Below are 26,511 nucleotides of genomic sequence, written 5' to 3'. Positions count from 1 at the left end.
GCTTAATTGTTTGGGAAATGTTAAAAGCTGACGTGTTAGAGGACGTGCAATTCTAAATTGATAGAAATGCACCTGATCAACTGCACACAGAAACCACTGCAGGAGTTTCTCTCTCCCACTGGTCTTATGTACAATCAAGCAAACACCTTGAGGTATAAATGAATTTATAAAATGATGCCACAAAAACTCCTGTACAGTTTTATAACCTTTCCTTTTTCTCAGCTGAAATTTTTTCATCTCCTCCATGTTACATTTTGTCATTAAATTCTGTTTTCCACAACCTTTCACTGAATTAATTTTGGCCTTTACATTTTTAACTTCATAAAAGTTATTCTTTAAGCATTTTTTCATGGTGTTCTCTTTCCGTGTAGTTTTCTCATCTGGAATAGTAATTACATTTTATTCTCTACTCCCTGCACTAGTTGTCCCCTTTGAGTGCCCCTGCCCCATTTGCTGATATGAATCTGCCACTTCAGAGGCTTCCTCTCGTCCAGGCTGCTTTGCTCTCCTCCGTCCCAGCGTGCTCCCCAGCGCGCACCTTTTGTACTCGGCACCGCTGCCTGGGAAACCCAGCCAGCAAGCTAGCGCGTGTATATGCAAGAGAATCTACTGGAAGGGTAGTTACCTTAGAGAATCAGGTGAAGAATTCACTGTGCCCTTCCTTCTTGTGAAAATAGCTAAAAAGCACATTGCCAAATGAAAAGATGGAATGACAGGGTTTTTTGGTGCAAATAACAAAACCTCAAGCACTTTGAAGTGGAATTTATTATAGAATCAGGGTCACCTTATAGGAAGACTCCTAAGGATAAAAATGCCGCTTAGAAAGGCCGGGAAAAGAAAACGAGAAAATCTCCAGGAACCCAAGGAGCGCTCTTGCCATTTCTCAGCTCTGCTTAATACACAAGCTTTATTTTTCTTTCTCAAAAGAATGGGTAAACTGCTAGCTGGCCCTCAGGGACAGCAGAAAATGAAGTTCCAGCCCCCAAAACAGGCCCTCTTGGTTTTGCAACTCCCTGGGGAGAAGCAGGGGAACCTGTTGGGCTCAGACTGGTTCAGGAGCAGGCTCCTGTGACTAGCAGAAAGGACCTCATCGTAGAAAGTGGCTTTTGGGACCCCAATCACGGCTGACATGAGGGTGACAGGTAAGGAAGGGATTGTCAGTTTTTAAGTGACACCCAAAAGATATTTTCTACAGGGGCTTTTAATAGGCTAAAGGCCCAAAAATCTCCTTTTTCTTTCTAAATAAACAGGCATAAATTTTGACGTTGTTACTCTGAACTGGAGTGAGTAGGGCACGTTCCTCTGAAGGAACAGCTCTAAGTACAGAGTAGTTTGCTAGTGATCTTGAATGAACTGTTTAATCTCATCAGTACGATGGAAATGATAATAGTTACAAAAGCATATGAAATAATTCACTTCAATTATAAAATTTATTTACATTATATATACACAAACACATACATACAGAGGGACAATACATTTAATTATCACATACAAATTCTGCTTCTCAATTACAAAGTTATGTATACACTATAAACAGTGGTAAGAATTCCTAAAAAGCCTCCATTGTATTTTTTTTATCTGTCTCATACTTATTTCCCTCCCACACCTGGACTAGGTCTTACAATCCATAAGCACATTTATAGCATTTATCTTCCCCTACACAGAAACTCTAAAATGCTATTATTAAACCAATAGTATATCTAACAAGTACCGTTATCTTACGTCCAAGAACATAAACTATTTGTGATAAGAAAAAGGTTTTTTACCTACTTTCTTTTAGTTTATCAACAATACTTAATTCCATATATATTGGGCTGGCCAAAAACTGTATTTAGTTTTTCCCCATACGATGGCTCCAGCAGTGCTCACTTGTCTTTAACTTCCTTTGAAACAATTTTGTTAGATCATATTGTGACAGCTGCCGTAACAGCATGGTTTTTTAAAAAACATTGAAACTGGTGAATTTTTGTATACCCATTCTAATATTGAAGATGGAATAAAATATGCAACATTTCCAGCACATTATACTTTATTATCTCAAGAAAGGTAAAAAATGCAACTGAAATGCAAAAAGACATGTGCAGTGTATGGAGAAGGTGCTGTGAGTGATGGTCATGTCAAAAGTGGTTTGTGAAGTTTCTTGGTACTATTGACACTGTGGCCAAATGATTCTTTGCTGTGAGGCCGTCTTATGCACTGGGAGATGTTTAGCAGCCCCTCTGGCCTCTAGCTGCTAGAAGCCAATAAATAGGAAGAGATAATTGACATACTCAAAATATCCAAATCAATAAAGTTATTGGTAAAAATGAAAAATGTGTCTTTTATGGAAAAAACTAAGTGGACTTTTGGCCAACCCGATACAACTCTCAGTCTTCCTACATTCCTAGTGATCTTGGAATGGAAACCAGGTCATTTTATTGAACATGGTTCCCTCTTTTCTTTTTTCATCAAAGCCATGGTCAAACACCAATAACGCGTGTTTTAACTTGCCTTGGAGCACACTGTTCTGAATTAATCCCAGCCACCCAGGTCTTAGTCTCTGCAGCTAAAATACATACAGATGAGAAGTAAAAAATTAACTCAATTATTTGTCTTCCTACCGCATAACCATTTTAAATAATTTTGTTAGAGCTAAGTGAATTATGTGTTGCCATCAGAAATATTCCCAATTTGTCTTTCCTTTCATAAGCAGCCTTTTTTCCTATGCATTTGAAAAACTACCCTTGCAGTAATAACAGGAAACTAAGGGATGAGTGACTGACAATGATGATGTATGCAGAACTGTGACTAACTTTTCTTTCAAATAAAATATATGCTCAAGTTCTGTATTTAAGGAATTACACTGGGAGGTAACATCTGCCTCATTACCGTATTCCAAGCACCTGTCACACGCCTGGCATATAGCAGGGGTTTAACATATAGTATTAAATGCACAGACAAAAAATTGTATAAGTAACAAATTACTATTCAACTCTAAGGTGACTCAAAGGTTACTACTGTCCATTTCAGCTCTGGGGACAGCTGCACTAAACAATGCCAAAGGAAAATGACAGAACAACACACAAATTCTCGTAGGAATGATGATTTCTGCATATCTACCAAAAGATCATTAGAACGTATTAAATATGAAATACACAGTTCTAAAATCATCATTTCCATCTTGAGGTGAATAATAAGCCTGGGGACAGAAAGGGCTGATCCAGGCACGGCAGCTACCCGAGACTCCACCTCGGCAGGGCGCCTCATATGGAACAATAGGTGTACAGCAGCTTCTGCGCCATCCTGACATTCCCACTGTTCTGGTAAATGAGAGACAGGTTGTAGGCGATGTCTCTCCGTAAGTCCACCTGGTCAGCTTCTATGCCCTAGGGGGAGAAATGCCCGAATGAGTTACACTTCGGACTGACAACCAGGACAATTTATGGTAAATAAAGTTTTGTTAAGTGTTCAAAAAGCCATTAAAATTCACAACACTAAAAAAATTATAAAGTTATGCACATTCCTTAGATTTAAATTTTTATCAGAGAATGCTGATTCAGTTAACCATTATACTAACTCTTTCATCAAATATTTTTAAATGTCCAACCCATAAATTGAAGAAAAAGTCTCACCCACAAACCACAGCAGAATAAACTCCTCATGAATTAAGGATTTAAGAGTAAAGCAATGAAACCATAAAAGAAACAAATAGTAGAATAATATGATAATATAATGTTAGACAGGAAAGGCCCTTCTAGGAATAATAGCAAAAGTAGAAACTATAAAGGGAAAGATTAACAGACATGACTTTATAAAAAAACATAAAACTGCTACAGGACAAAAATAAACTGTAACACAAACGACCAGATGAGGGGAGAAATACCTGTCCTGAGTAACAGGAAGGCATATAAAGAACAGGGCTGTCTAGGAGGATATACACCGAACTAGTCAAAATGATTACCATAGGGGTGTTATTGCTTTTTTTTTTTTTAACTTAAATAACAAAAAAATGAACTCAACAGAGTAGATTAGATCTGTTTCTAATCTTCCTCCCCACTGAAAAACACCCGCAACAAGGAAAAATGATATTTATAAAGCTTAAGAAGCAATATGTAAAGGTATGCAATAAAGACCACCAAAGTGTATATATTTTGTTAGCATAACTATAAATGTATGTATTCATTTGCTAAATAAAAATATAATAAAAATATACAATTTTCTTTAGAAATTAAAAATTAGACTTTAAACACAGATTATTATAGTATATGGAACAGTTTACACTATCCTATATCATCTTAAAAAATGGTCTTTCATCTCTAGAAAGAAATGTTAGTTACACTTGAACTTGAAAATGAACAAGGACTGTCTTACTCAATATTCAGGCTTCATGTCTACCTGGAAACCACATGGGCTATCTTAAAGGATAATTAAAAGGGTCACAATCATGTCATACGTCGGTGCCACTGCTGATCAGGAAGAAAGCCAGGGTGTCAAAGACTGACTGGTTGCTGAACAGAACTACATATTTCACTGTCTGGACCACAACACCGGGCTAACTACATTTATTTACATCCGAAACGAAACAGCTCCTCAGCCTTCTAAATCATACACTACCTCAACCACCAGTGGAGGGAGCTCCAGGGCCTTCTGATAATAATGGATTGCAAGATGAATCAGCCCCAGCTGGTGATGGCCCCGGCCCAAATTGTAGAACGATTCCTGGCAGGGCCCACGTAGACTGAGGTATCGATTGAGAAAGGAGAAGCCCTTCCAAAAAGAAAAGACAAATGATTTAGTACTTCACTCATTTCACAAGTATGCACCACTGTATGTGCCGGGTGTGGGAACACAAACACTAAAAAGGACACACGGTCCCCCTGAAAAGAACACGTGTGTAGTGCGCTGTCACACCGCGGGGCAGGCAGGAGCTCGTCTGAGGTGTAAAGGAAGGGTCACTTTCTTAAGCTGAAGAGAGAATATTCACAGAAATGTTACACTAGCTGTCAAAGATCCATAGTCTATAAAAACACAACACACACACACACACACACACGGCTTCAAATTGGCTTTTGAAGCATTAGAGCCCATAAACTCTTAAACTTTTCGGTTTGAAATACATGTCTGAAAGCTTGAGCAGAACAGAAACTCTGAGCCCTCATGGTGACGACACTTTAGAAAGGTTATCTTCAGGAGCAGGCTCGCCTGAGCACACCGAACCTTTCTCGGTAAGTGGTGCCTTTTGTAAGTTACTTCTCAGGACTTGCCATTTTTCATTAAAAAATTTTTATTGTATTTTTTTCATTACCACTTGTCCCCTTTCACCCCCAGCTGCAGTCACCACACTGTCGTCCATGTAGGACTTTCCTTAACAACCTCTTAACCCCAAACTTGTCGTGCCCCCCCTCCCCCCGCCGCCCTGAAAGCTTCTGACTCAAAGGCTAAAATAAATAAAGCCTTTGGAAGGGAGACACAGACAGTCTCAGAGAGCAGCTGTGGCTGCAGTAACGCGGGTCCCGTGGGTCACAGCTCTTCACGTTCGCCTTCTCCTCTCACGCAGCTGCCACTTCTGCCACCCACAGACAGTTACAGACTGCAAAAGTGCAAGTGCCCTATGAAGTAAGTGCCCGTATTTTGCTGTGGACAAGGCACACTTTTTTGAGGGGAAAATGAGGATGCGCATCATACATGGGTAGTACCTGAAATACCTTGTATCTGTTCTTCTGTTCTGTAATTATTTGTCACACAAAATTTCTTGTACCATAATATGTTCAAAAATAAATGCTAAAATTTCTTTATAATATTAAAAAAACAAGTATCTAAGTATAAATAAGTAACTTAATTAAAAAATCAAAACAGCAAACTTTTTCCTGAAAGTTTACACCAAAAATGTGGGTGTGCATTATACACAGGAAAATACCGTAAATAAATGATAAATATATCATTGAGAATTAAGAGTAAATCAACTAATTCGTGGGAATATAATTTAAAATGCAATTATTCCCTGGGTGATCTGCTATATAATAAATGATCACAAATGTTCCTTCGTAAGTAAATATATAATAAAAATTCATGAATTCTTTAGAATTCATGCATTTTAGTGACAAAAAGTTGTGTTCAATAAACAAATCACTTTTGCATAATAAAAGAACCTATTTGAGTATGTGAATATGACCTGTACTCCACTAAAAAGCATGATTCTCTGTTAAGCACAGAAGACAAACTATTGATCTCAGAGAAATAGCAGATCTTCATACTTTAAAATGACAAACTGAAAGCCGAAATTTGAGAAAGAAGGAACAGTAATATCACGTGAATCACTGCAACCCAAATGAACTTGAAGGTCTTCTGATACAATAAAAAAAAGTTACCTGCTGGATTTTAAGAAATTTTTAACAAGTTTAGGAGGATAATCTCGACAACTGAAAAACTAATAAAATATTTTGTGATTAAAAATGTAGGTAACACATTATTTCTTAGACTATGAATCATCAAATATAAAAACTACAAAAAATGACAAAAACATTGAAATGGAAAAGAGAAATCGGTTCTTTTTACATTATATTATACGTCAAATATTCTTATCACATCAATCACTGAAGAGCCCAGGTATATACTGTCTATATAACATTAAATAAAGGTAGAAGTAAGAAAACATGAAAAATTCTACTCATAGTATTCATATAAAGGTACAAAAGATAAGTAAAATATATGAAATTGGCTTTTTTTAGTAGGAGAAATGAAAACTATGGTCCTATAGCATGAAGACACAAATTCATGAGAAATCAAAAGAACTTAAGAATTGTGCTACTTACAATAAAACTTGCTTTAAAAATTTTTTTCCAATGGAAACTGTTTAACCTACATGAGAGATTAGTACAACAAAACCCCATCTACCCATTACTTCTCTTCAACTACTTAAAACCTACAATTAAACTATAAAAGTGATCTGTACTTTCTTAATGTCACTGATAGGTTGCAACTTTAAGCAAAATGACACATACTGAAACCAGTTTTACCATAGGCTAACTGATACAAACCTGAGTAAGTTCCTACAGCATCTCATTATCATTATGATGAAAGGATGCTGAATGCCACAGTATTCAAGGGCCTGAATTTTTATCCTACCAGGCCTAAAAACTACATAATTTAACTATTTAATGAGTTAATCCATAAAAATTTCCATTCAGTTTTACCTATTAACGTTATAAGCTTCACAAGGGCAAGGAGCTCGGCCTCTGCGCTCACTCTCTCTCTATCCCCTGTCCTGGCACAACGGATGTTCACTACGTACTGGTCTAATGTATAAACAAGCCTATGGTACTTAATACAGCAACACTATCCACTGAGATGATTATGGACATTTTCAAGTATATAAAAGTAAAAACATTATAATGAACACCAATACCCAGTTTTAACAATTACCATTTTAATTTAGGCTTTCTTTTAACCATTTTAGTTTAAAAAACAAAAATCCTTTACTAAGTCCTGCTACCCAATCCAGCCAACACTTTCCTTCACTAACTACTTAAAACATGTCTATACATGTATCAAATGTATACATATAAAAAGTGCAATCATAAAAACAAAAGGGCTGAAAATATAGTGGTGAGCAAGACAGACAAGACCTCTGATCTTGGATTGTATATTCTTTCCTGTTTTTTAGGTTAATTTATTTAACTATTTCTAGAGAGAGGGAAAGAAACATCAGTGTGTAGTTGCTTTTCACACCCCCCTCTACTGGGGACCTGGTCCACAACACAGGCATGGGTCCTGACTGGGAATCCAACCTGCGACCGTTTGGTTTGCAGGACGGTGCTCAATCCACTGAGCCACACCAGCCAGGGCTTGGATTGTATATTCTTATCAGAGAAGACAAACTACAAAAAAATAAATATGAGAATGAAAAGGTAATTCCAAACTGCTGTAAGAAGCAAGAAAACTTTAGAACAATTTGTTGGTGATGACGTGAAGAAACAGTAATGCAGTTACATATTTCGTACATTACTGTATATATGTTATATTTTTAAAAACTAATTTAAAGTACATCAATCTTTAGGACCTAGAAGGCTGGAGGCATTAGGGGTTCAAGTATGAGGAGGTCTGCACAGGCTTCCCCCAGATTCCACCTGTATCTTCTCCCCACAGGATCGGGCTACGGCCCTTTTCTACACGCCTGCATCAGTCTGAGGCAGGAGTACCTGCAGGAGCCAAGTCCGTGAGTGCTGAACAGGGGGGCAGGTGTTGCAGATACCAGCATATGTACTGAGCAAGTATTACTGTTAAAGCACAATAGCAAACATTAAGTATATATTCATTTTTTTCTTTTTTTGCTCCTGCTCCCTGAGTCAGTACATATTCATTTTTAAAGAACATATAATCAAGAGAAATCCAAATTAATTACCTGCACAACAAGAGCATGTCTCCTTAACACATACTTCTGAGATGCCATGTGAATAAAGGTTAGGCCTATACACAGGCTATAGAGTGGTTGGTGGGGATGGGTGCGAAAGGCTTGCACATACTGGCCTGAAAAATGAAGTGATATAGATGATGTGACAGGAACATAGTTCCTTATTTCTCCAACACTTATTCTAATACTTTTTTAAGACTAAACAAGCATTACTGATAGTTAACATATCTAAGTGTAAATTCTGAAATATCAACTAGATGCAAATTTCAATTTTAAAATAGTATATAATAACAAAATTAGAAGGATTTACCCATGAATGTATACAAACCACAAAAATTAAACATAAGTAACTAAAAGTAATATTCTTTTTTTAAAAAGATTTTTATTTAAGCCCTGGCTGGTATAGCTCAGTGGATTGAGCATGGGCCTGAGAACCACATGATCGCGGTTCGATTCCCAGTCAGGGCACATGCCTGGGTTGCAGGCCAGTTCCCAGCAGGGGACGCATGAGAGGCAACCATACACTGATATTTCTCTCCTTCTCTCCTTCCCTTCCTCTCTAAAGATAAATAAAATATTTTTAAAAAAGATTTTTATTTACTTATTTTTAGAGAGAGGGGAAGGGAGAAAGAGAGGGAGAGAAACATCAATGTGTGGTTGCCTCTTGAATGCTCCCCACTGGGAACCTGGCCTACAACACAGGCATGTGCCCTGACTGGGAATTGAACCAGTGACCCTTTGGTTCACAGGCTGGCACTCAATCCACTGAGCCACGCCAGCCAGGGCAAAATGTTACATTCTTTTAGGCACAACTAGACACTTTCATGTAGAGTAATACTTCCAAAAAAAGCAATTTATCATGTGTGATCATAAATCTATCTTATGACCTTAAAGCCATTCTAAAGGCAATGAAGGAATCTGTCTTTTGATTAATTCTTTTGTAAAATTAATTGATCTGTCTTATAAAGTCAAATGTAATGGATCACGGAGGTGAAAAAAGAGTGTTGTTTTGTGTTTAGATAATGGGTGTTGTTTTTCTAAATATAACAACGACTTTGTTTTTCCTCAGAAAAGCTAAATGTAATGAATAATAAAATAAGATTTTGGGTTTTTGTAAATTCCATGTATTGTACATATATAATCATGTCACGTCAAAGCTTACCGATATGAAAGGAGGAAATTTAAGCAAATTTTTCATAGAAAATGATGATCTATAACTTATCTCATATGTATATTACATATCATATATAAAAACTTCTATTCCTTCCAGCTTCTATTCCAGGAAGAATGACTCCACAAAATCTCTTTGGCAGTACTGATTGGTAGACTGCCATTTGAACATTCTATTTTTACCTTCTGTAAGTTTCTAAATACAGCAAGTAAAATTAATCCCTACTTTCCTAATATTAAACTAACAATTCCAAAAAGCACACAGAGTGGAGGAGATTGTAGACTTCTGATGTCCAAGGCTACTGACTGAAAAATTATAAAAGCACCAGCCACACACATAGAAACATATTTAAATCACCAAACTACAGTTTATTCAGAAGCGCACTTTGCAATGCTGGCGTTTAGGCAGCAGGAGATACACACTTCATTTTAATGTTAAACCTCTGGTTAGGTATTTTTCTACTTGTTTTCTTCTGATCTCTGGATTTAATTAGAATTAGTAAGCACTATGTAAGTAACTTTTTTTTAAAGATTTTATTTATATATCTTTTAGAAGGAGAGGGAAGGAGAGAAGGAGAGAAATAACAATGTATGGTTGCCTCTGGTGCGTCCCCAGCTAGGAACTGGCCTGCAACCCAGGCGTGTGCCCTGACTGGGAATTGAACCACGGTCATTTGGTTCTCAGGCCCATGCTCAATCCACTGAGCTATACCAGCCAGGGCAAAATAAAATAATTTTTAAAAATAAACAAAAACTTCAGCCTTTAGAAACCAAAGCTTCAAAGCCCTGGCTGGTGTAGCTCAGTGGATTGAGCGCGGGCCTGCGACTCAGACGATCGCAGTTCGATTCTCAGTCAGGGCACATGCCTGGGTTGCAGGCCAGTTCCCTGCAGGCCAACTCCCAGCAGGGGACGCAGGAAAGGCAACCATACATTGATGTTTCTCTCCCTCTCTCCTTCCCTTCCCCTCTAAAGATAAATAAATAAAATCTTAAAAAAAAAGAAAAGAAACCAAAGCTTCAAAAGAGGCAGTAATATCATTATTGCTAACACTTACAGTCACTCACTATATTGCCAGGCACTGTTTCAAGTACTTTATACGAACTCATTTAATCTTCACAGCCATCTACAAGGCAGGCCCAGTTATCACCTCCAGCTCAGAGACACAGAACCCGAGGCAGGGGCGGGAGAGTCTGCAGCGCTGGAGCAGCTGTGTGAAGCCAGGCACTGCCATTCCAAAGGCCAGGCTCTTAGCCACCCAGTGTCCACACCTGACAAAGTCATGGGCCAGGGCACTTACCAAGGGCGTGCTTAAAACTACCAGATACGAATGCGTTGTGTCCATTTAAGACACACAGGGCATGATTATCTGGGTTCTTCAGCATTAAACGGAGACAGAAACGATGATGCCGTACTTCTTGAGAGTGCATGGTAACTTGATTGAAAATGTTCCAGAGCTGGGGTCTATTGACATTTTCCATTACCATTATCCTAAAATTGAAGGAAGAAGGGGAAAGTAAAAAACAGTTTAAAAAGAAAACCTTCTTGATCTCTAAGAATTAAACTCTTCAGTGTTGTCCTAACACTGGAATGTACCGCCCTCCCAAAGGGCAAACTGCTGCGATCTAAGCGAAACCTTTTACACACTGAGGGATTTCCCAAAAAAACGTTGTTTCAGTTATTATTTCTATATCTTGTTTCCGCATTTTAACAAAACTTTTAAACAAAAAAACAGAACCAAGTTAAGTTTCACTTTTCACCTCCCTTCCCATGACAACTGCAGTACAATGAACACTGAGTAATAATAATGTGTGCCAGGCACTGTTAAAAAACTCATTATTTAATCTTCATAATAATCCTATGAACTGGTAGTATCGTGATATCCATTTTATAAATGGGAAGACTAAAGTACAAGAGGTTAAATACATGAGTGCTTATTCTGATATATTGCCTCTAGGATGCCCCAATGAACTGAATTAACCAGTAAGCAACAGGAAAGATAAAACAAAACTGCCTATTAATTCTTGAGCATGTAAGTCAAAGTAAATATACATATTCTATCAAAGAGCTAAATTTTAAAAAAGTTACTGGAAAGTCACCTGATATAGTTGTATGCCTTTCTAAAATTTTTGTCCAGAATTGCAGCAGAGAGACCAAAATATTCTAGTTCTTTACGTTTTTGTTTGTGTTCATAAAATGAACAGTATTCCAATGCAGAATCCACTAGTAACTCAGCCTCCTGAAATCGGGACAGGTCACATAAGGAGTATATGGCCTTCAGCAGGAGGTTCCACCAGTCATCTTTCGTCAAGACACTCGTGAGTACAGCAAATATTGCTAAAATGAGACCAATAAAAATCAGTTAGGATTCTGTTTTCCAGAAATAGTGCTACTAGAAAAATTTTTCATGACTGATTTTAGGTTAAATTTAACAACCGTGGTCCCATGGGCCTGAACTCTGGCCGACAACTTTTCTTCAACAGTGCACAGGGAGAGCTGCCTGTTCACACTCATTTCAACACCACCCCTCCTACTGTGCCCACCAACAATCTGCATTCTCAGGTAACTCTCACTCCTGCTTCGCTCTCTACAAAGTCCAGCGACCTCATCTGTGCTTCTCGGGGCTAGGTAGAACGTGCAGTCCTCTGGGCAGAAAGTCTTCCAGGACTGAGGTGGGTACAGGTGTCTGCATGTACAAAACATTCGGATGTCAGCTCCGCAAAGGACTTCCAATTCCTACTTGGAGATGCAGCTTGTTCTTCACCTTTTCATAGTCTCAATTTTCTTGTCTTTGCCTGAAAATCTCTTTTCCTTCAGCAATCTTCACTCCCTTATTTTTCTATAAGATGCCTCCCTTTTATAACCCTTAAGGAGAATCAAAAGGCAGAAAATTTTTTTAGTCTTTGACTTAGTAATTCTCCTTCTGGGAATCCATCCCAAACAACTAGATTTAAAAAAGGGATAAATCTACAGATATGAAGATGCTCACTACAGTATTACTTATAAACAAAATTATCAGAAGGAATCATACATCAAAAAATGAGGGAATGGGTAAATAAAGTACCGTACTGCTATCCAATGGAATATTACATATTCTTTAAATATAATAGCTACAAAGAGAATAGAGCAACATTAGAAAATGTCTATGAGAAAATGGTAAGTGAAAAAAATCAGAGAACAAAGATGTATGTAACATAAAGAGGCCTAGATGGATCATCATATCTGGGTACACCCATGCAATGTGATCCCTGGCATAATAAAATCAACAAAACAATAAAAACCTTATGAGTCTAAAAGAAAACAAGAATGAACCAGAAATGAGGAAACACTGAAAGAGAAAACAGACAGGACCAGACGAAGACAGCACTATGACTTAAGGAAACACAGCCCAGGCACGTGCTGCAGAGGCAGAGGCAGAGGCTGCTGGGATGAGCTCAGCGCCCATGAGCTGGAGGGAGGTGGCACTCAGCGAGGTCTCGGGCAGCTGAGCCCTCGCTTGGTCCTCCGACTCCCCTCCCACGCAGCGCCTTCTTTATTTGATATCCTCTAGTCCTGCTAGTAGATCCAGATCTTCCGCATTATAAAACCCTGTCCATTGCACACTGCCATGCCGATAACAATGAGTTAATAAATGTCTAGTGAATTAATTAAGAACAAAATCATTTTTTGCCAGGTATGTCCAGTTTATAGCCTAGGTCTTTTCCAAAGTTCTCTAAGTAATAACCTCACCTAAGCTGATGCTTTTCCAGCTAAAAACAGGTGCCTTTTAAAGCTGTATTATTTGCGACTGGGTCAAAGCTATTTCTTTTCAGTTTCTATGACTATTACTACATTCGGCAAAAACTAATATAACACAAAATGGAATACAGGTATTGAAGTGACTGGACAGATACAGTAATCAGTACTGTCATCTAATCCTGACAAATTTCTTAAAATAAGGTGTATTTTCTTCTTAAGGTCAAAATTTAAAGTTTTGTTTTCTTTTTTTTACTGAAAAAGTAAGATGTTTTCTTTTTAATTTTTGAAATTATTTACATATGACCTATTTATTAAATATTTTATATATTATTTTTATGAAGATGGGAAGGGAGGAAGAAAGAAAGGGAGAGAAACAACGACTGAGAGAGAAATATCAGTTGCCTCTTGCACGCAAGAGCCGTCCCTGTCTGGGACTGAACCCACAACCCAGGCATATGCCCTGACAAGGAATCAAACCAGGGACCTTTCACCTTGCAGGACAATGGCCAACCAACTGAGTAACACTGTTCAGGTTGCCTTTCTTTTTTCTCGAACACCAAATGAGTTTACAACTTACACCATATACAAGAATAAACTCAAAATGAATAAAAGACTTAAATGTAAGTCACAAAACCATAAGAATCCTAGAAGAAGACATGGGTAGTAAACTCTTGGACATTTCTCATAGCAATGTTTTGCCATTATATCTCCTAGGACAAGGGAAACAAAGGAAAAAATTAAACAAATGGGATGATATCAAAATAAAAAGCTTTTAGATAGCAAAAGAAACAATCAACAAAATGAAAAGGGAACTAACTATATGGGAGAAGATATTTGCCAATGATATATCTGATAAGGGGTTAATTTCCAAAATATAAAGAATTTATACAACTCAATACCAGCAAGACAAACAATTAAAAAATGGGCAAAGGATCTGAATAGGCACTTCTTTAAACAGAACATACAGATAGACAACAAACATGAAAAATGCTCAATATCACTAATCACCAGAAAGATGAAAATTAAAACTACAATGAGATACCACTTCACACCTCCCAGAACGGCCAGCATCAATACATCAACCAACAGCAAGTGCTGGAGAGGGTGTAGAGAAAAGGGAACCCTCATGTACTCTTGGTGGGAATGCAGACTGGCCCCGCCACTGTGGAAAGGGGCATGGAATTTCCTTAAAAAAACTGAAAATGGAACTGCCTTTTAACCCAGCAATCCCACTTCTGGGACTATATCCTAAGAATTCCAAAACACTAATTCAAAAGAATATATGCACTCTATGTTCATTGCAGCATTATTTACAATAGCCAAGATCTGGAAACTATCCAAGTGTCCATTAGTAAATAAGTGGATAAAAAAGCTGTGATACATTTACACAATGGAATATTACATACAGTTAAAAAAAAGAAGAAAATCTTACTTTTTTGGAAAGATTTTATTTACTTTTAGAGAGACAGGAAGGGAAAGAGAGAAACAGCAATGTGCCAGAGACATACAGATTGGTTGCCTCTCCCACGCCCCCAGCCAGGGACCTAGCATGTAACCCAGACTTGTGCCCTGACTGGGAATTGAACTGGAGACCTTTCGGTTCTCAAGCCAGCACTCAAGGCACTGAGCTACACCAGCCAGGGCAGAAATCTCACCTCTTGCAGTACAAGTAGCATGGGTAAACACAGTGAGAATATTATACTAAGTGAAATAAACCAGTCAGAGAAAGGCAAATATCACATGATCTCATTTATATGTGAAATCCAATAAATAAAAATAAACTGATGAACAAAACAGATACAGAGGCATGGATACATAGAACAGGCTGACAGCTGTCAGAGGGTAGGGGTGGGGAAACTAAATGGAAGAAGGTGAAGAAATTAACCAAAGAACATACATGCAGAACCCACAGACACAGAGAGCAGTGTGATGATGGCCAGAGGAAGGGCGGTGGGGAACAGGTGGAGGTGGGCAACGGGTGGGGAGAAATGGGGACATCTGTAATACTGTCAGCAATATTAAGTTGTTAAAAAATTACCAATAAAGAAAATTTCATTTTACTCAAAAAGAGTATATTTTCAAATAGATTACTATTGTAAGGTGTTACTTTATGAATCTTTTTTTCAACGCAGCCAACTTTTATGTAATAAAGTGAAAAGTAATTACCTTTTGCATCATAGTTTGCTGTTTCTTGGTCATTGCTGTCTGATATTTTGTCTCTTGACACTTTAACAAGGTAGAGATGCCTCTCTCCAGATTTGGAGCTGGATATCAAACAGACATGGGCTCTATTCATTGCCACCTGAATTAAAGATAATTTGACATTTTTTTTGTCATAAAGTTTTTTTTTAAATCTATGGGCCTCAAGTACTATAGGTGTGCCTAAAAGATTTTTAAGAAAAAAAGAGACCAAATTATCGTGTATATTAACACTTAAAAAAGATTGAATAAGCTTTTCTTTCTCACTAAAGGAATTTGGGTCATGCTACTCACTGAGAAGGCAATTCACATCAATTTTATAACACACACACACATACACATAACCACCTCCCTGGAAAAAAGTCCAGACTCAGAAAGGATGTCATAACCTGAAAGCATTTTGGCAAAGTGAACAATTTCCGCACACAGTTGTGTCTACAGGGCCAATAACTGATAATACTGTGATCCTCACTTTTCTATGTGCTAGCAAAGACTTTTTCACTTATTCTACAGTAAAATTTATACTTCCAGGCAGTATATTTCAATTACATTTCAATTACATACCATTAATCTCTAAGTGTTTAGTCTCTACCTGACTTTCACTTGTAAAAGTTTGAGTTTAATAGAGTGGAATTATAAAATAGCTATAATCATTGTTTAAATCAAATTCTAAACACTTAAAAAGCCGACAAGGCTAATATAAAGAAAAATCAATTCCCCACCTTTAAGAGCATAGCCAACATGGTAAGCAGGGTATCCACATAGCCATACATTTTGCCTTGTGAAAACAACAGAGTAGAACGATGAAGCAACAACTTCATTTCCTAAATAAATAAACACATGATAATCAGTGGGGCAAAATTCCTTTGTGGCAAGTCGTTTTGTCTAGAAACCAAACTTAAGAATATGTTTTATCATCCTTCACTATAATAAAGATCCAATTTTTAGAAACTATAATTTATAATGACTAATGCGTAACTAGAACTTGAGACTCAAAATCATTTTTCAAATACACTAAATTTAACACACTGAAATAAAAGTTTTGGATATAAGCTGTAGAGACATCCATAACTGAAGAGAAAGTTCTAAATATAATCCACCAAGAAAAACTTCATGTTCCACGGCCTACCTGTTGCGCAGCATTTGCATCTTGTGCTAAGGTGTCTGGATCGTACATCGGTTCCAGAGCTTCCAGAGCCTTCTCAGGACGGCCCAGCTGCTGCTGAAGTGTGGACAGAGAAATTCTTGCGTCCAGGTGGAAGGGGGCCAGATCAACCACTTTGCCATAGCTTTCAGCAGCTCGCTCCATATAGCCCAAGGCCTTTAAGCATTCTGAGATGTTAAAATAACATATAAGTATGAACTAAAGATTTTAACCTTGCCACAATTATGTCTCCATTTAAAAAATATTACAGCAATGTCAAAATAATTATAACAAGAAAAAATGTAGGAATAGTTCTAATACTTTAAAACAACTGTTGGTTCTAATTTCTATCTACTGACCGACTGATCTAATTGTTTCCTAATTAATTTCAAACTGCTCCAAGGATGTACTGAGCATATACCTATACTTTGGGATCCTGCTTTATTCACTTAGCATTATGCTTTCAACATTTTTCCACATCTTCATCAGCATTTTGAGTGATTAAATATTCAATTAAACAGATTATTTGCTTAAACATATAATTTGACATTAAGGGTTTTTTCCCCCAAATTTTTACTCTAATAAATAACACTGCAGAAAACATCTTCACGTATATAAGCCAGAGTTCACCAACTGGCTGACCAACTTAACCTGCTGATGTGTTTTGTTTGGTCAAAGTGCTGTTAAAAACAACAAATCATCTTACATTTTTTAAAAGTAGGGTATTTATGAATTTCAAGTTACTGGATTCTTTTGAAAAATATGGACTTGGCAACAGTGGTCCCCCATTCCCACAGGACCCATCAGCACATGCTGAGACACAGCAGCACCCCGAGGACAGGACTCTCCAGTTCCCACCCTCCCATCCTCTCACTTGCCCACTTTAATTTAACACTGCTGCTCCCCGTCAGGCTCCTAAGTTTTGTGATCCTCAACCCCTCACCTCACTCAGTTACTCCCCTGGGGTAAGTTCTCAGAAGTGAGGTTTCTGGGTCCCATTCCTCAAATTGTGTGCCTATCCTATCACTCATTACGTTCTATCACTTAAACTTGAAAACAAATCCCTGTAAGCGTTTCTCCTCTGCACCCTAACAGCCACAACACTAGTCTAGCTAGGCCCTTTGCATCTTTTCTTCCTTTTTAAAAAATATATTTTATTGATTATGCTATTACAGTTGTCTCATACCCCCCTTTATTCCCCTCTACCCTGCACACCCGCTCCTACCCACATTCTCCTCCTTTAGTTCATGTCCATAGGTCTTACATACAAGTTCTTTGGCTTCTACATCTCCTATACTATTTTTAACCTCCCCGTCTCTCTTCTACCTACCATTTATGCTACTTATTCTCTATACCTTTCTCCCCTCTCACCCTACCACTCACCCACTGATAACCCTCCATGTGATCTACATTTCTGTGATTCTGTTCCTGTTCTAGGTATTTGCTTAGTTTTTGTTTTTGTTTTAGGTTTGGTTGTTGATAACTGTGAGTTTGTTGTCATTTTACTATTCATATTTTTTATCTTCTTTTTCTTAGATAAGTCCCTTTAACATTTCATATAATAAGGGCTTGGTGATGATGAACTCCTTGACCTTATCTGGGAAGCACTTTATCTGCCCTTCTATTCTAAATGAAAGCTCTCCTGGAGTAATTTTGAATGTAGATCCCTGCCTTTCATGACTTGGAATACTTCTTCCCAGCTCCTTCTTGCCTGCAAGGTTTCTTTTGAGAAATCAGTTGAGTCTTATGGGCACCCCTTTGTAAGTAACTGTTTCCTTTTCTCTTGCTGCTTTAAAGCTTCTCTCCTTCTCTTTAATCTTGGCTAATGTAATTATGATGTGCCTTGGTGTGTTCCTCCTTGGGTCCAACTTCTTTGGGACTCTCTGAGCTTCCTGAATTTCCTGGAAGTCTGTTTCCTTTGCCAGACTGGGGGAGTTCTCCTTTATTATTTGTTCAAATAAGTGTTCCACTTATTGCTCTTCCTCTTCTCCCTCTGGCAACCCTATGATTCAGATGTTGGAACATTTAAAGATGTTCTGGAGGTTCCTAAGCCTCTCCTCATTTTTTAAAATTCTTGTTCCTTGATTCTGTTCTGATTAAATATTTTTTTCTTGCTTCTGCTCCAAATCGTTGATTTGAGTCCCAGTTTCCTTCCCGTCACTGTTGGTTCCCTATACGTTTTCCTTTCTTTCACTTAGCATAACTTCATTTTTCCCTCTAATTTGTGACCATATTCAACCATTTCTGTGAGCATCCTGATTACCAGTGTTTTGAACTGTGCATCTGATAGGTCGGCTATCTCTTTGTTGCTTAGTTGTATTTTATCTGGAGCTTTGATCTGTTCTTTTATTTGGGACTTTTTTTTTTGTCTCAGCATAACTGTTACATTGTAAGGGGTGGTGCCTCACATGTCCACCCAGGTGGGGCAACCCAGGTCACTGCACTGTGACACTATATGTGGAGAAAGGGTCCAAGAGGGACCACTGGTACTTGCTCCACTCTCTGGTTGGTTTTTAGTCACTTCCCCTGCTACCCACAAGCGAACTGAGCCCTGCTGGTGCTGATTCCCGGGTGGGTGGGTTTGTGTCCATTCCAGGACCCTGTGGGTCTCTCCAACAAATTCTCCTTTGAGGCTGAGAGTTTCTCCCACTGCCTCAAACCCCACAGGTGTTTTCATTCAGAGGTTTTGAGGCTCTCTTTTCCCACACAGGAACCCTGGGTTGTGTGATCTGTCTTGCTCCCCAGTTGTTCCTCCTGGTTTATCTGCCCGCAAATGTGTGACTGCCCAGTCTGCAACCTGCGACCTTGCTGGTCCACCAGCTGCCGCCTTGCCATGAGTCAGGCTGCCCGTCTCCACCCCTCCTACCAGTCTGGATGAATATGTCTTCTTTACCTCTTTGGTTGTTGGACTTTCATACAGTTCAGTTTTCTGTCAGTTCTGGTTGTTTCTTGTTTCTAAATTGTTGGTTGTCCTTTTGGTTGTGTGTGGGAACAAGGTGTATCTACCTACACCTCCATCTTAGCTGGAACTTTTTGCAGCTTTTTCCTTTTTCACTGCAATTATATCCTAAAATGATCGTTTTTGCCTCCAATTGCTCTCTCAAATCTCAAATTTCTTTAAGTTAAACTCTGACAATAAAGGAAGACTACTACATATGGATGGATCATCACAATGGCACTTCTCCTAATTTTTTATTTTTCACTTTTAAAGATATTATAAGCATTAAATTCCTATAATGTTTCTTATATAATGAGCCCAAAATTCTTTACAATTTTTAGATGACTCTGAGCTTTCACCTTCCACTCATCTCAAACTACGCTGGCTCAAAATGGAAACAGCATTTATCTGCGGCACGATGATAATTGAACAGGGTTTGTAAAGTGCCTGCTATTAGTAACAGAAAGCAGGCTCGATATCATAGCCTCGGGAAGGCAACAGAAATTCAACTCTCTGTCGTGTCTTTAAAATTAAAGTACCACAAATACAACTTTATGATGGTATATTACATCTGTACTCACGTTTACTCAGTAAACTGTTACCTTAATTTTTAAGTGTTCTCTTTGCTATTTCATATCTCTGGTAGGCCTCAAAATATCTCATGCCAATCAATGCTTTTCTAATTATAGAGAACTTTCTGCCATTATAAAATATTTTAAGAGCTATTATAACTTCTGCCATCCCGAGATATTTTAAACAGGGCTATTCAAATTTTAATGCATCTTTTATGTTGACTCTATTGGAAATTCTATTAGAATGTTTTTGGCCTTCGTGTTTCCTTAAGAAATTTAGTTGTTTTTCTGAAGCTATTTTTTCTAATCTAAATGATTTACTTCTATTTTATGTGGATCTAGATACAATATTTCAGATTACTGTAGACTTAGAAATAAAATAACAGATAAAACCCAATGTTGAGCTCTGGCTGGTGTAGCTCAGTGGATTGATCACGGGCCTGTGTCACCAGTTCATTTCCCAGTCAGGGCACATGCCTGAGTTGCAGGCCAGGTCCCCCAGTAGGGGACACATGAGAGACAACCACACATTGATGTTTCTCTCCCACTCTTTCTCCTTCCCTTCCCCCCTCTCTAAAAATAAATAAGTAAAATATTTTTAAAAACCGATGTTGAGCATATTTTCAGCTCAAAAAACATTGAAAAATATGTTAATATTTTCCAAAATAACATATTACATATAAATCTTTAAAAGCTCCTCAAAAATTAGATTGCACCCCAGGTCTGACAATCTATGACTAGAAACTAGAGGCTATGATTAACCTGGACACAAGACAGGTATTTAGGGCATTTTTAACAGGAACTTGTTAGTCCTGCTTCACTCTGGCATATTAAGTAAATCATTCCTCCAAAGCATTGGTGAGGGGGATCACTTAGTGACGGACCAATTTAGAATACTAACTTTCAAAAAACTGCCCTGAAACCAGAAATACTCTAAGACATTAACAAGTTATAACAATTATTACTGTCTTGGGAAAGCCTCATCTACTCATATGACTAAAACTTCTCCCTCCCACAAAAATGATCACCTGCGTGCCGAAGCCAAACGACAGCAAGGTTGTATCTTTCAGAGCAGACAAGTGCGCTCAGGAGAGGAAGTGCAGAGTTATATTCGCCAACATCCAGGAAAGCTTCAGCAACATCTAGGTAGAGGTCTCCCATATCTTCAGGATTCTGTTCCACGAGTGTGGTCAAAAGAGGCTAGACCGCAAAATTAAAGCCTGAAGTCAAACCTTCATTACAAATGTGCACATCTGTGTCCATTTCTCTTTTTAACACATGCATCAATTATCTGGGCAAGCCTAAAGTGCAAGGCTTAATAAAAACACCTTTAAACAATCATTTTTCTATTCACTTTTGACTCCCTATTAAAAAGAGCTCATCCTGCTGTTGTTCACTCACTCACCACATCCCGTTTGGAGGACTGTCATAAGACAGGCCTGGAAGAAACTGAGACGACACTGATCTCCCGAGCCCTTTCTCTAACAAGCCACACGCACCCTGCCTCAGGGTCTCTGCGTAGTCTGTGTTTCTGGAAAGCTGCCCCTCAGGTATCAGCATGGCTCACTTCCTTCAAGTCATCCTTCCACTGCCACTTTCCAGGGAGGCCTTTCCTGACCACCCTATTTAAAACTGCAGCTCCTCCCATCCCCGACATTCCTCATTCTTCTACTGTTTGATTCTTCTCCAGAGTTTTTATCACCAACTAACATCCTATGTGTTACATATTTATTATCTATCTAATCCCATTAGGACAAAAGCTCTGGGTGGGCATAGATTTGTATATTTTATTCAATATCTACCCTAAAGTTTGCAAAGTAAATGCCACATTTTTAATTTAATGAAACAGTCTGAAGTTAGCAAAAGAGCACAGTTGTCAGAAATTACCAATCATCTACAAGGCTCAATCTCCAATTCTGATCTTTGGATTGTTCTCATTTTAAAAGAAAAACAAAGCTAGTATAAGCCCCGCCCCAAACACTCTTACACAAAGATGCTTATAGTGATTTCCTGGTTATTAAGAACTGTGAAACCTAGGCTCAACTTACAGTTTCTTGCCATCTAAAAAAAACTGTGATTTTGATCTCCAGCACAGATCTTAATGTTACTTACATTAAGTGGTTCAAGGATGTTGAGATGAACAAGACAGACCATCAACTTCACTGTGATATCTATTGGCACACCTTCGGGTATAGTGCAGGTAACATTCTCACCAGCTGTGAATTACACAGACAAAAAGCGACCTTAGAATGTGGGGCACCAGAAGCAAACTCCACCTTCTATGTAAGATCCCATTTACTTAATTCAAAGCAAATGATTCCACAGTCAATTCTAAATTTGGCCAACTCTAGCACTAAGTACTTACACTCCTTCAAGTTTGTCTTTGGTAGCAATTATCCTCATATTTTCCCCCTAATATCTTACTCGCTTGTCTAAAACTTACATAAACTCCTACATCTTCTATGAAAACTACAAAGAACTAAAAAGACAATGAGGACAAACAAGGACAAAGAACTCTCTTTTCTTTTTTCCTGAACTTAAAAGTATCTTTCAGTCTTCGCTACAAAGAGGCTGAGAAACAGGTAAAATAGTACTATTTAAGTCTAAAGTAGAATTTTTTCAATGCTTAAGTTTGAAGTAAATTAATAGAAAGCATTTTAAATCCTCTTTGAAAAGTAAACTGCTTTGATACGCTGTTCAGTAACCCATTCTTCCCTCAAATAGCACTAAAAAGGACCTGGGTAAGTTTGGAAAAAAAAGCCACATTCAACTGGACATATTGAGAAATAAAAGTAACTGAAAACAATTTTTTAAAAGAGATAACTTGTGAGTGAACACTCACGAGAAAAAGATGTGATATGTCTCTTAGAAAAAAAAATGCTCCTTGGGCCCTGGCTGGTGTGGCTCAGTGGATTGAGCGCGGGCCTGCGAACCACACAATCGCAGTTAGATTCCCAGTCAGGGCACATGCCTGGGTTGCAGGACTGTTCCCGGTTCCCGGCAGGGGACACATGAGAGGCAACCATACACTGATATTTCTCTCCCTCTCTCCTTCCCTTCCCCTCTAAAGATAAATAAAGATAAATAAAATATTTTTTTAAAAAAAGAAAAATTTATATCTAAAAAAAAAATGCTTCTTGGAAAAACTTAGGAAAACAGTAACTATCAGTTTCGAAACGCTACATGATGAACAAGAGAGGATTATACACGCTTTCCTATGACGAGGAAACTACAACCTGTATTCTCTTCGGAAGTGCCTTCCTCTGTAGTTTTCTTTTCTAGCACAATTCCGGAGAAATCTGTAATTACCTAAAAGAATTGGGAGAGAAAGTAATACAGTAAGTACGAAAAACCTTTTCACAACGCAAAAATCTATACAGTTAATTCAAATATCCCTTACAATGTATAAATGGGCTATAAAAAGCAACAGTAAGTCTCTTTAAAATAAGAAACAACTGTGACACAATAACATTTTTATATATTAACTAATGCTTAACTGAAGATATGTAATTCCTCTGTATCAAACCAATCCATTTTCCCCAACAGAGTAAGAACTGAATTGTAGCAATTAGTCTGGCACCTATGATAATGATGATGGCTTTAATCATGTAATAACCACATTTTGTATTTCATATGGCATTCATATAGAATCTAGAAATGTTTCCAAACAGACTTTATATAATTTATAAAGTAATAAATTAATAAATTTATAAAGTAATAAGTACATAAGTAACATATGTAACTAAAATGAGGAACTGTCAATTTGTAAGAATTTCTACAACACAAAAATGTGCTTCAAACCTAAAGAGCAACACAAATGTCCCCACCTCCAGAGCCTTGTCATACTGCTTGTTAGAAATGTACAGCTCAGCCGCTATGTTCACATCTTCCATGGAGACTAGGCCCTGGTGTTTTGAGAAGGCTTCTTCAATTATATTAATAGCTGAAGTAACATCATTGGCTTCATAGTAACTCCTAAGAAAGTAAATGACAAAAAGAATGAGTGCTTATTTAACTCGGATTATAAAATTCATTTCCTTGCTGATAGGCCCTCTGGCTGATTTTCATTTTCTTAAAATTTGAGAGGAGGAAAATTCTTCCTTAAAATCATAATCGGAGCTGATTCAGAGAAACACGTACGATGTCAGCACCACGTAAATCTCCAGCTCTCCCAAAGCTCATTCCCTCTGTAACGCCAGCTCTTCTCCCGCAGTGCGATCTACAAAGCATTGACCCTACCACTGTTCTGCACCCTTCCCGTCCTCACTCCCCTCCTTCTCCATGGTCCAACATTATAATTACTTCCTTATACATCTCCTCAACTCTCCTGCCCTTCTCTCCCTTTTATCAAAATCATCAATGACACTCCCACGCTGCTCAATCGGATTTTGACTACTCTGTATCACCAGCTGCCCAGCTGACCATGCTGACCCCAGTCATTCTAAATTAATGACCACTAGCCTCAAGTGGGCTCATGATGCTGGTCAGCAATCTTCCTACAATTTCCCTAGTACTTTTCAGACTTGAGTGTACACAGGGATCAACTGGGGATCTTCTAAAAACACATATTCTGATTGCATGGTGCTGGGCAGAGTTGAGATTCCACACTTGTGACAGGCTCCAAGGTGGCACAAATGCTGTCCGTCTGTGGGGCTGCAAGATCCTAAAAACCTAGACGACTACTTACCATCCTCCCTCCAAGTTCCAGCACTCTCCCATTCTCACTCTCACCTTGCTCATTTTACAAGAGAATTAAGTCAGGCATCTCACACACTCCCAACATATCTATCTACTCACTCACACCCACATTATCTACTCCATTCTTTTTTTTTAAGATTTTATTTATTTCTCTTAAGAGGGGAAGGGAAGGAGAGAGGGAGAGAAACATCAGTGCATGGTTGCCTCCCGTTCATTCCCCACTGGGTAATGGCCTGCAACCCAGGCATGTGCCCTGACTGGGTATTGAACCGTGATCCTTTGGTTCATAGGCCCACGCTCAGTCCACTGAGCTACACCAGCCAGGGCTCCATTCTCCTTTCATCACAGGCTGATCCGAAACTTGATCCCATTCCCTCCAACCTACTCAAGGACATCACTAAAGCAATTGCTCCCTCTCTCATGAATCTTTAATGTCCCACAGCTGTGAATCATTCCCATTTGAATAAAAATATTTTGTAATCTTTCCCAACTTAGAAATTATCTCTTGCCCTGGCTGGTGTAGCTCAGTGGATTGAGCTCAGGCCTGTGAACCACACGATGGAGGTTCGATTCCCAGTCAGGGCACATGCCTGGGTTGCAGGCCAGTTCCCAGAAAGGGACTCACGACAGGCAACCATACACTGATATTTCTCTCCTTCTCTCCTTCCCTTCCTCTCTAAAGATAAATAAATAAAATCTTAAAAAAAAAAGAAAGAAATTATCTCTTAACTCTAGAGCCCATTCCAATTACCTTCCTTTTATTCCACTCTCCTTATAAATTTCTCCAAAGAGCTGCCTGTCCCCAAGGAGCCCCACCCCTTTCAAATGTCAATACTCCGACCTCCTTCTACATGACCTCTCGCACTATTTCACACACATGATCATCCCTCCTCCTTGAGGTGCTTTCTTCAATAAAATTTTAGAACGTCATGTTCTCTTAGTTTCCTGCCACTGCACTGCCCATTTCCTTCCAGTCTCCGTTTTCTCCTCATCTTCCAGACTTCTAAACACGGTGGCACCTCAGGGTTTAGTCCTCAGAACGCTCCCCTTCTCTTTCTCTTACACACAGACACACACACCACCTCACATTCAGTGTGTCAGAAAATCCTGAGAGTTCAGCCTTCAAAATACATCTAGAATGATTACTTCTCACCATCTCCGGCAGCTTTTACCTTGATCCAAGGTACCAATACTCCTTCCATGGATTACTGCAATAATTTCCTAACTACTCTCCCTGCTTCTGCACTTACCTTCCCTTAGTCTATTCTACAAAGAGCAGCCAGAATCGATGCATTAAAATTTAAGTCAGATCATGTCACCCTTCTACTCAAAACTTTCTGGTGCCTTCCAGACCCATTCAGAGGAGAAGCCAAAGCCCTTACAAGGGCCCACAAGGCCAAGGGATCTTCTCTCTGACATTACCTCCTGCTATGCTCCCCTTAAACCTTCAGCTTCCACGTGTCCCCATACATCCCTTTCACTTATATGTCCCCCACCAGTGATACTCGTCCCTGGTATCTGCTCCCATACCTCCTTCAGGTCACTTTAGGGTCAACAGGGCCATAACACAGGGCATTCAGTCCTTCTCTGATCACCCTACATAAAACGGCACACTCCTACTCCTCAACTTTCTACCCCCTTCCCTGCTTCGTTTTCCCTCAT

At 38.6% G+C, this 26,511-nt stretch overlaps 1 protein-coding gene and 1 long non-coding RNA gene across 2 annotated transcripts in view; one reads left to right on the top strand and one right to left on the bottom strand.

The window, feature by feature from the left end:
* The first annotated feature begins 1,280 nt into the window (after positions 1-1,280).
* LOC118985282 (uncharacterized) lies at positions 1,281-3,097 on the top strand. Its single transcript, XR_005066090.1, has 2 exons — positions 1,281-2,638; positions 3,025-3,097. It is a non-coding gene; the product is annotated as an uncharacterized LOC118985282 (long non-coding RNA).
* The window catches only part of GTF3C3 (general transcription factor IIIC subunit 3), a 33,067-nt gene continuing 9,013 nt past the window's right edge, over positions 2,458-26,511 (bottom strand). The window contains exons 7-18 of the mRNA XM_037043716.1: positions 23,979-24,126; positions 23,388-23,460; positions 22,264-22,367; positions 21,180-21,351; positions 16,627-16,829; positions 16,220-16,321; positions 15,465-15,600; positions 11,660-11,897; positions 10,861-11,051; positions 8,384-8,508; positions 4,597-4,749; positions 2,458-3,368 (exon numbers count right to left, since the gene is read on the bottom strand). Coding sequence (XP_036899611.1) covers positions 3,246-3,368; positions 4,597-4,749; positions 8,384-8,508; positions 10,861-11,051; positions 11,660-11,897; positions 15,465-15,600; positions 16,220-16,321; positions 16,627-16,829; positions 21,180-21,351; positions 22,264-22,367; positions 23,388-23,460; positions 23,979-24,126 — 1,768 coding nt within the window. The 3' untranslated portion in view covers positions 2,458-3,245. The remainder of the gene's footprint in view (positions 3,369-4,596; positions 4,750-8,383; positions 8,509-10,860; positions 11,052-11,659; positions 11,898-15,464; positions 15,601-16,219; positions 16,322-16,626; positions 16,830-21,179; positions 21,352-22,263; positions 22,368-23,387; positions 23,461-23,978; positions 24,127-26,511) is intronic.

Source organism: Sturnira hondurensis, unplaced genomic scaffold, assembly GCF_014824575.4.
Source record: "Sturnira hondurensis isolate 20B ecotype Veracruz unplaced genomic scaffold, ASM1482457v3 Scaffold0004136, whole genome shotgun sequence".
Taxonomy (NCBI): Eukaryota; Metazoa; Chordata; class Mammalia; order Chiroptera; family Phyllostomidae; genus Sturnira; species Sturnira hondurensis.
This window is presented reverse-complemented; position numbering and strand designations above follow the sequence as displayed.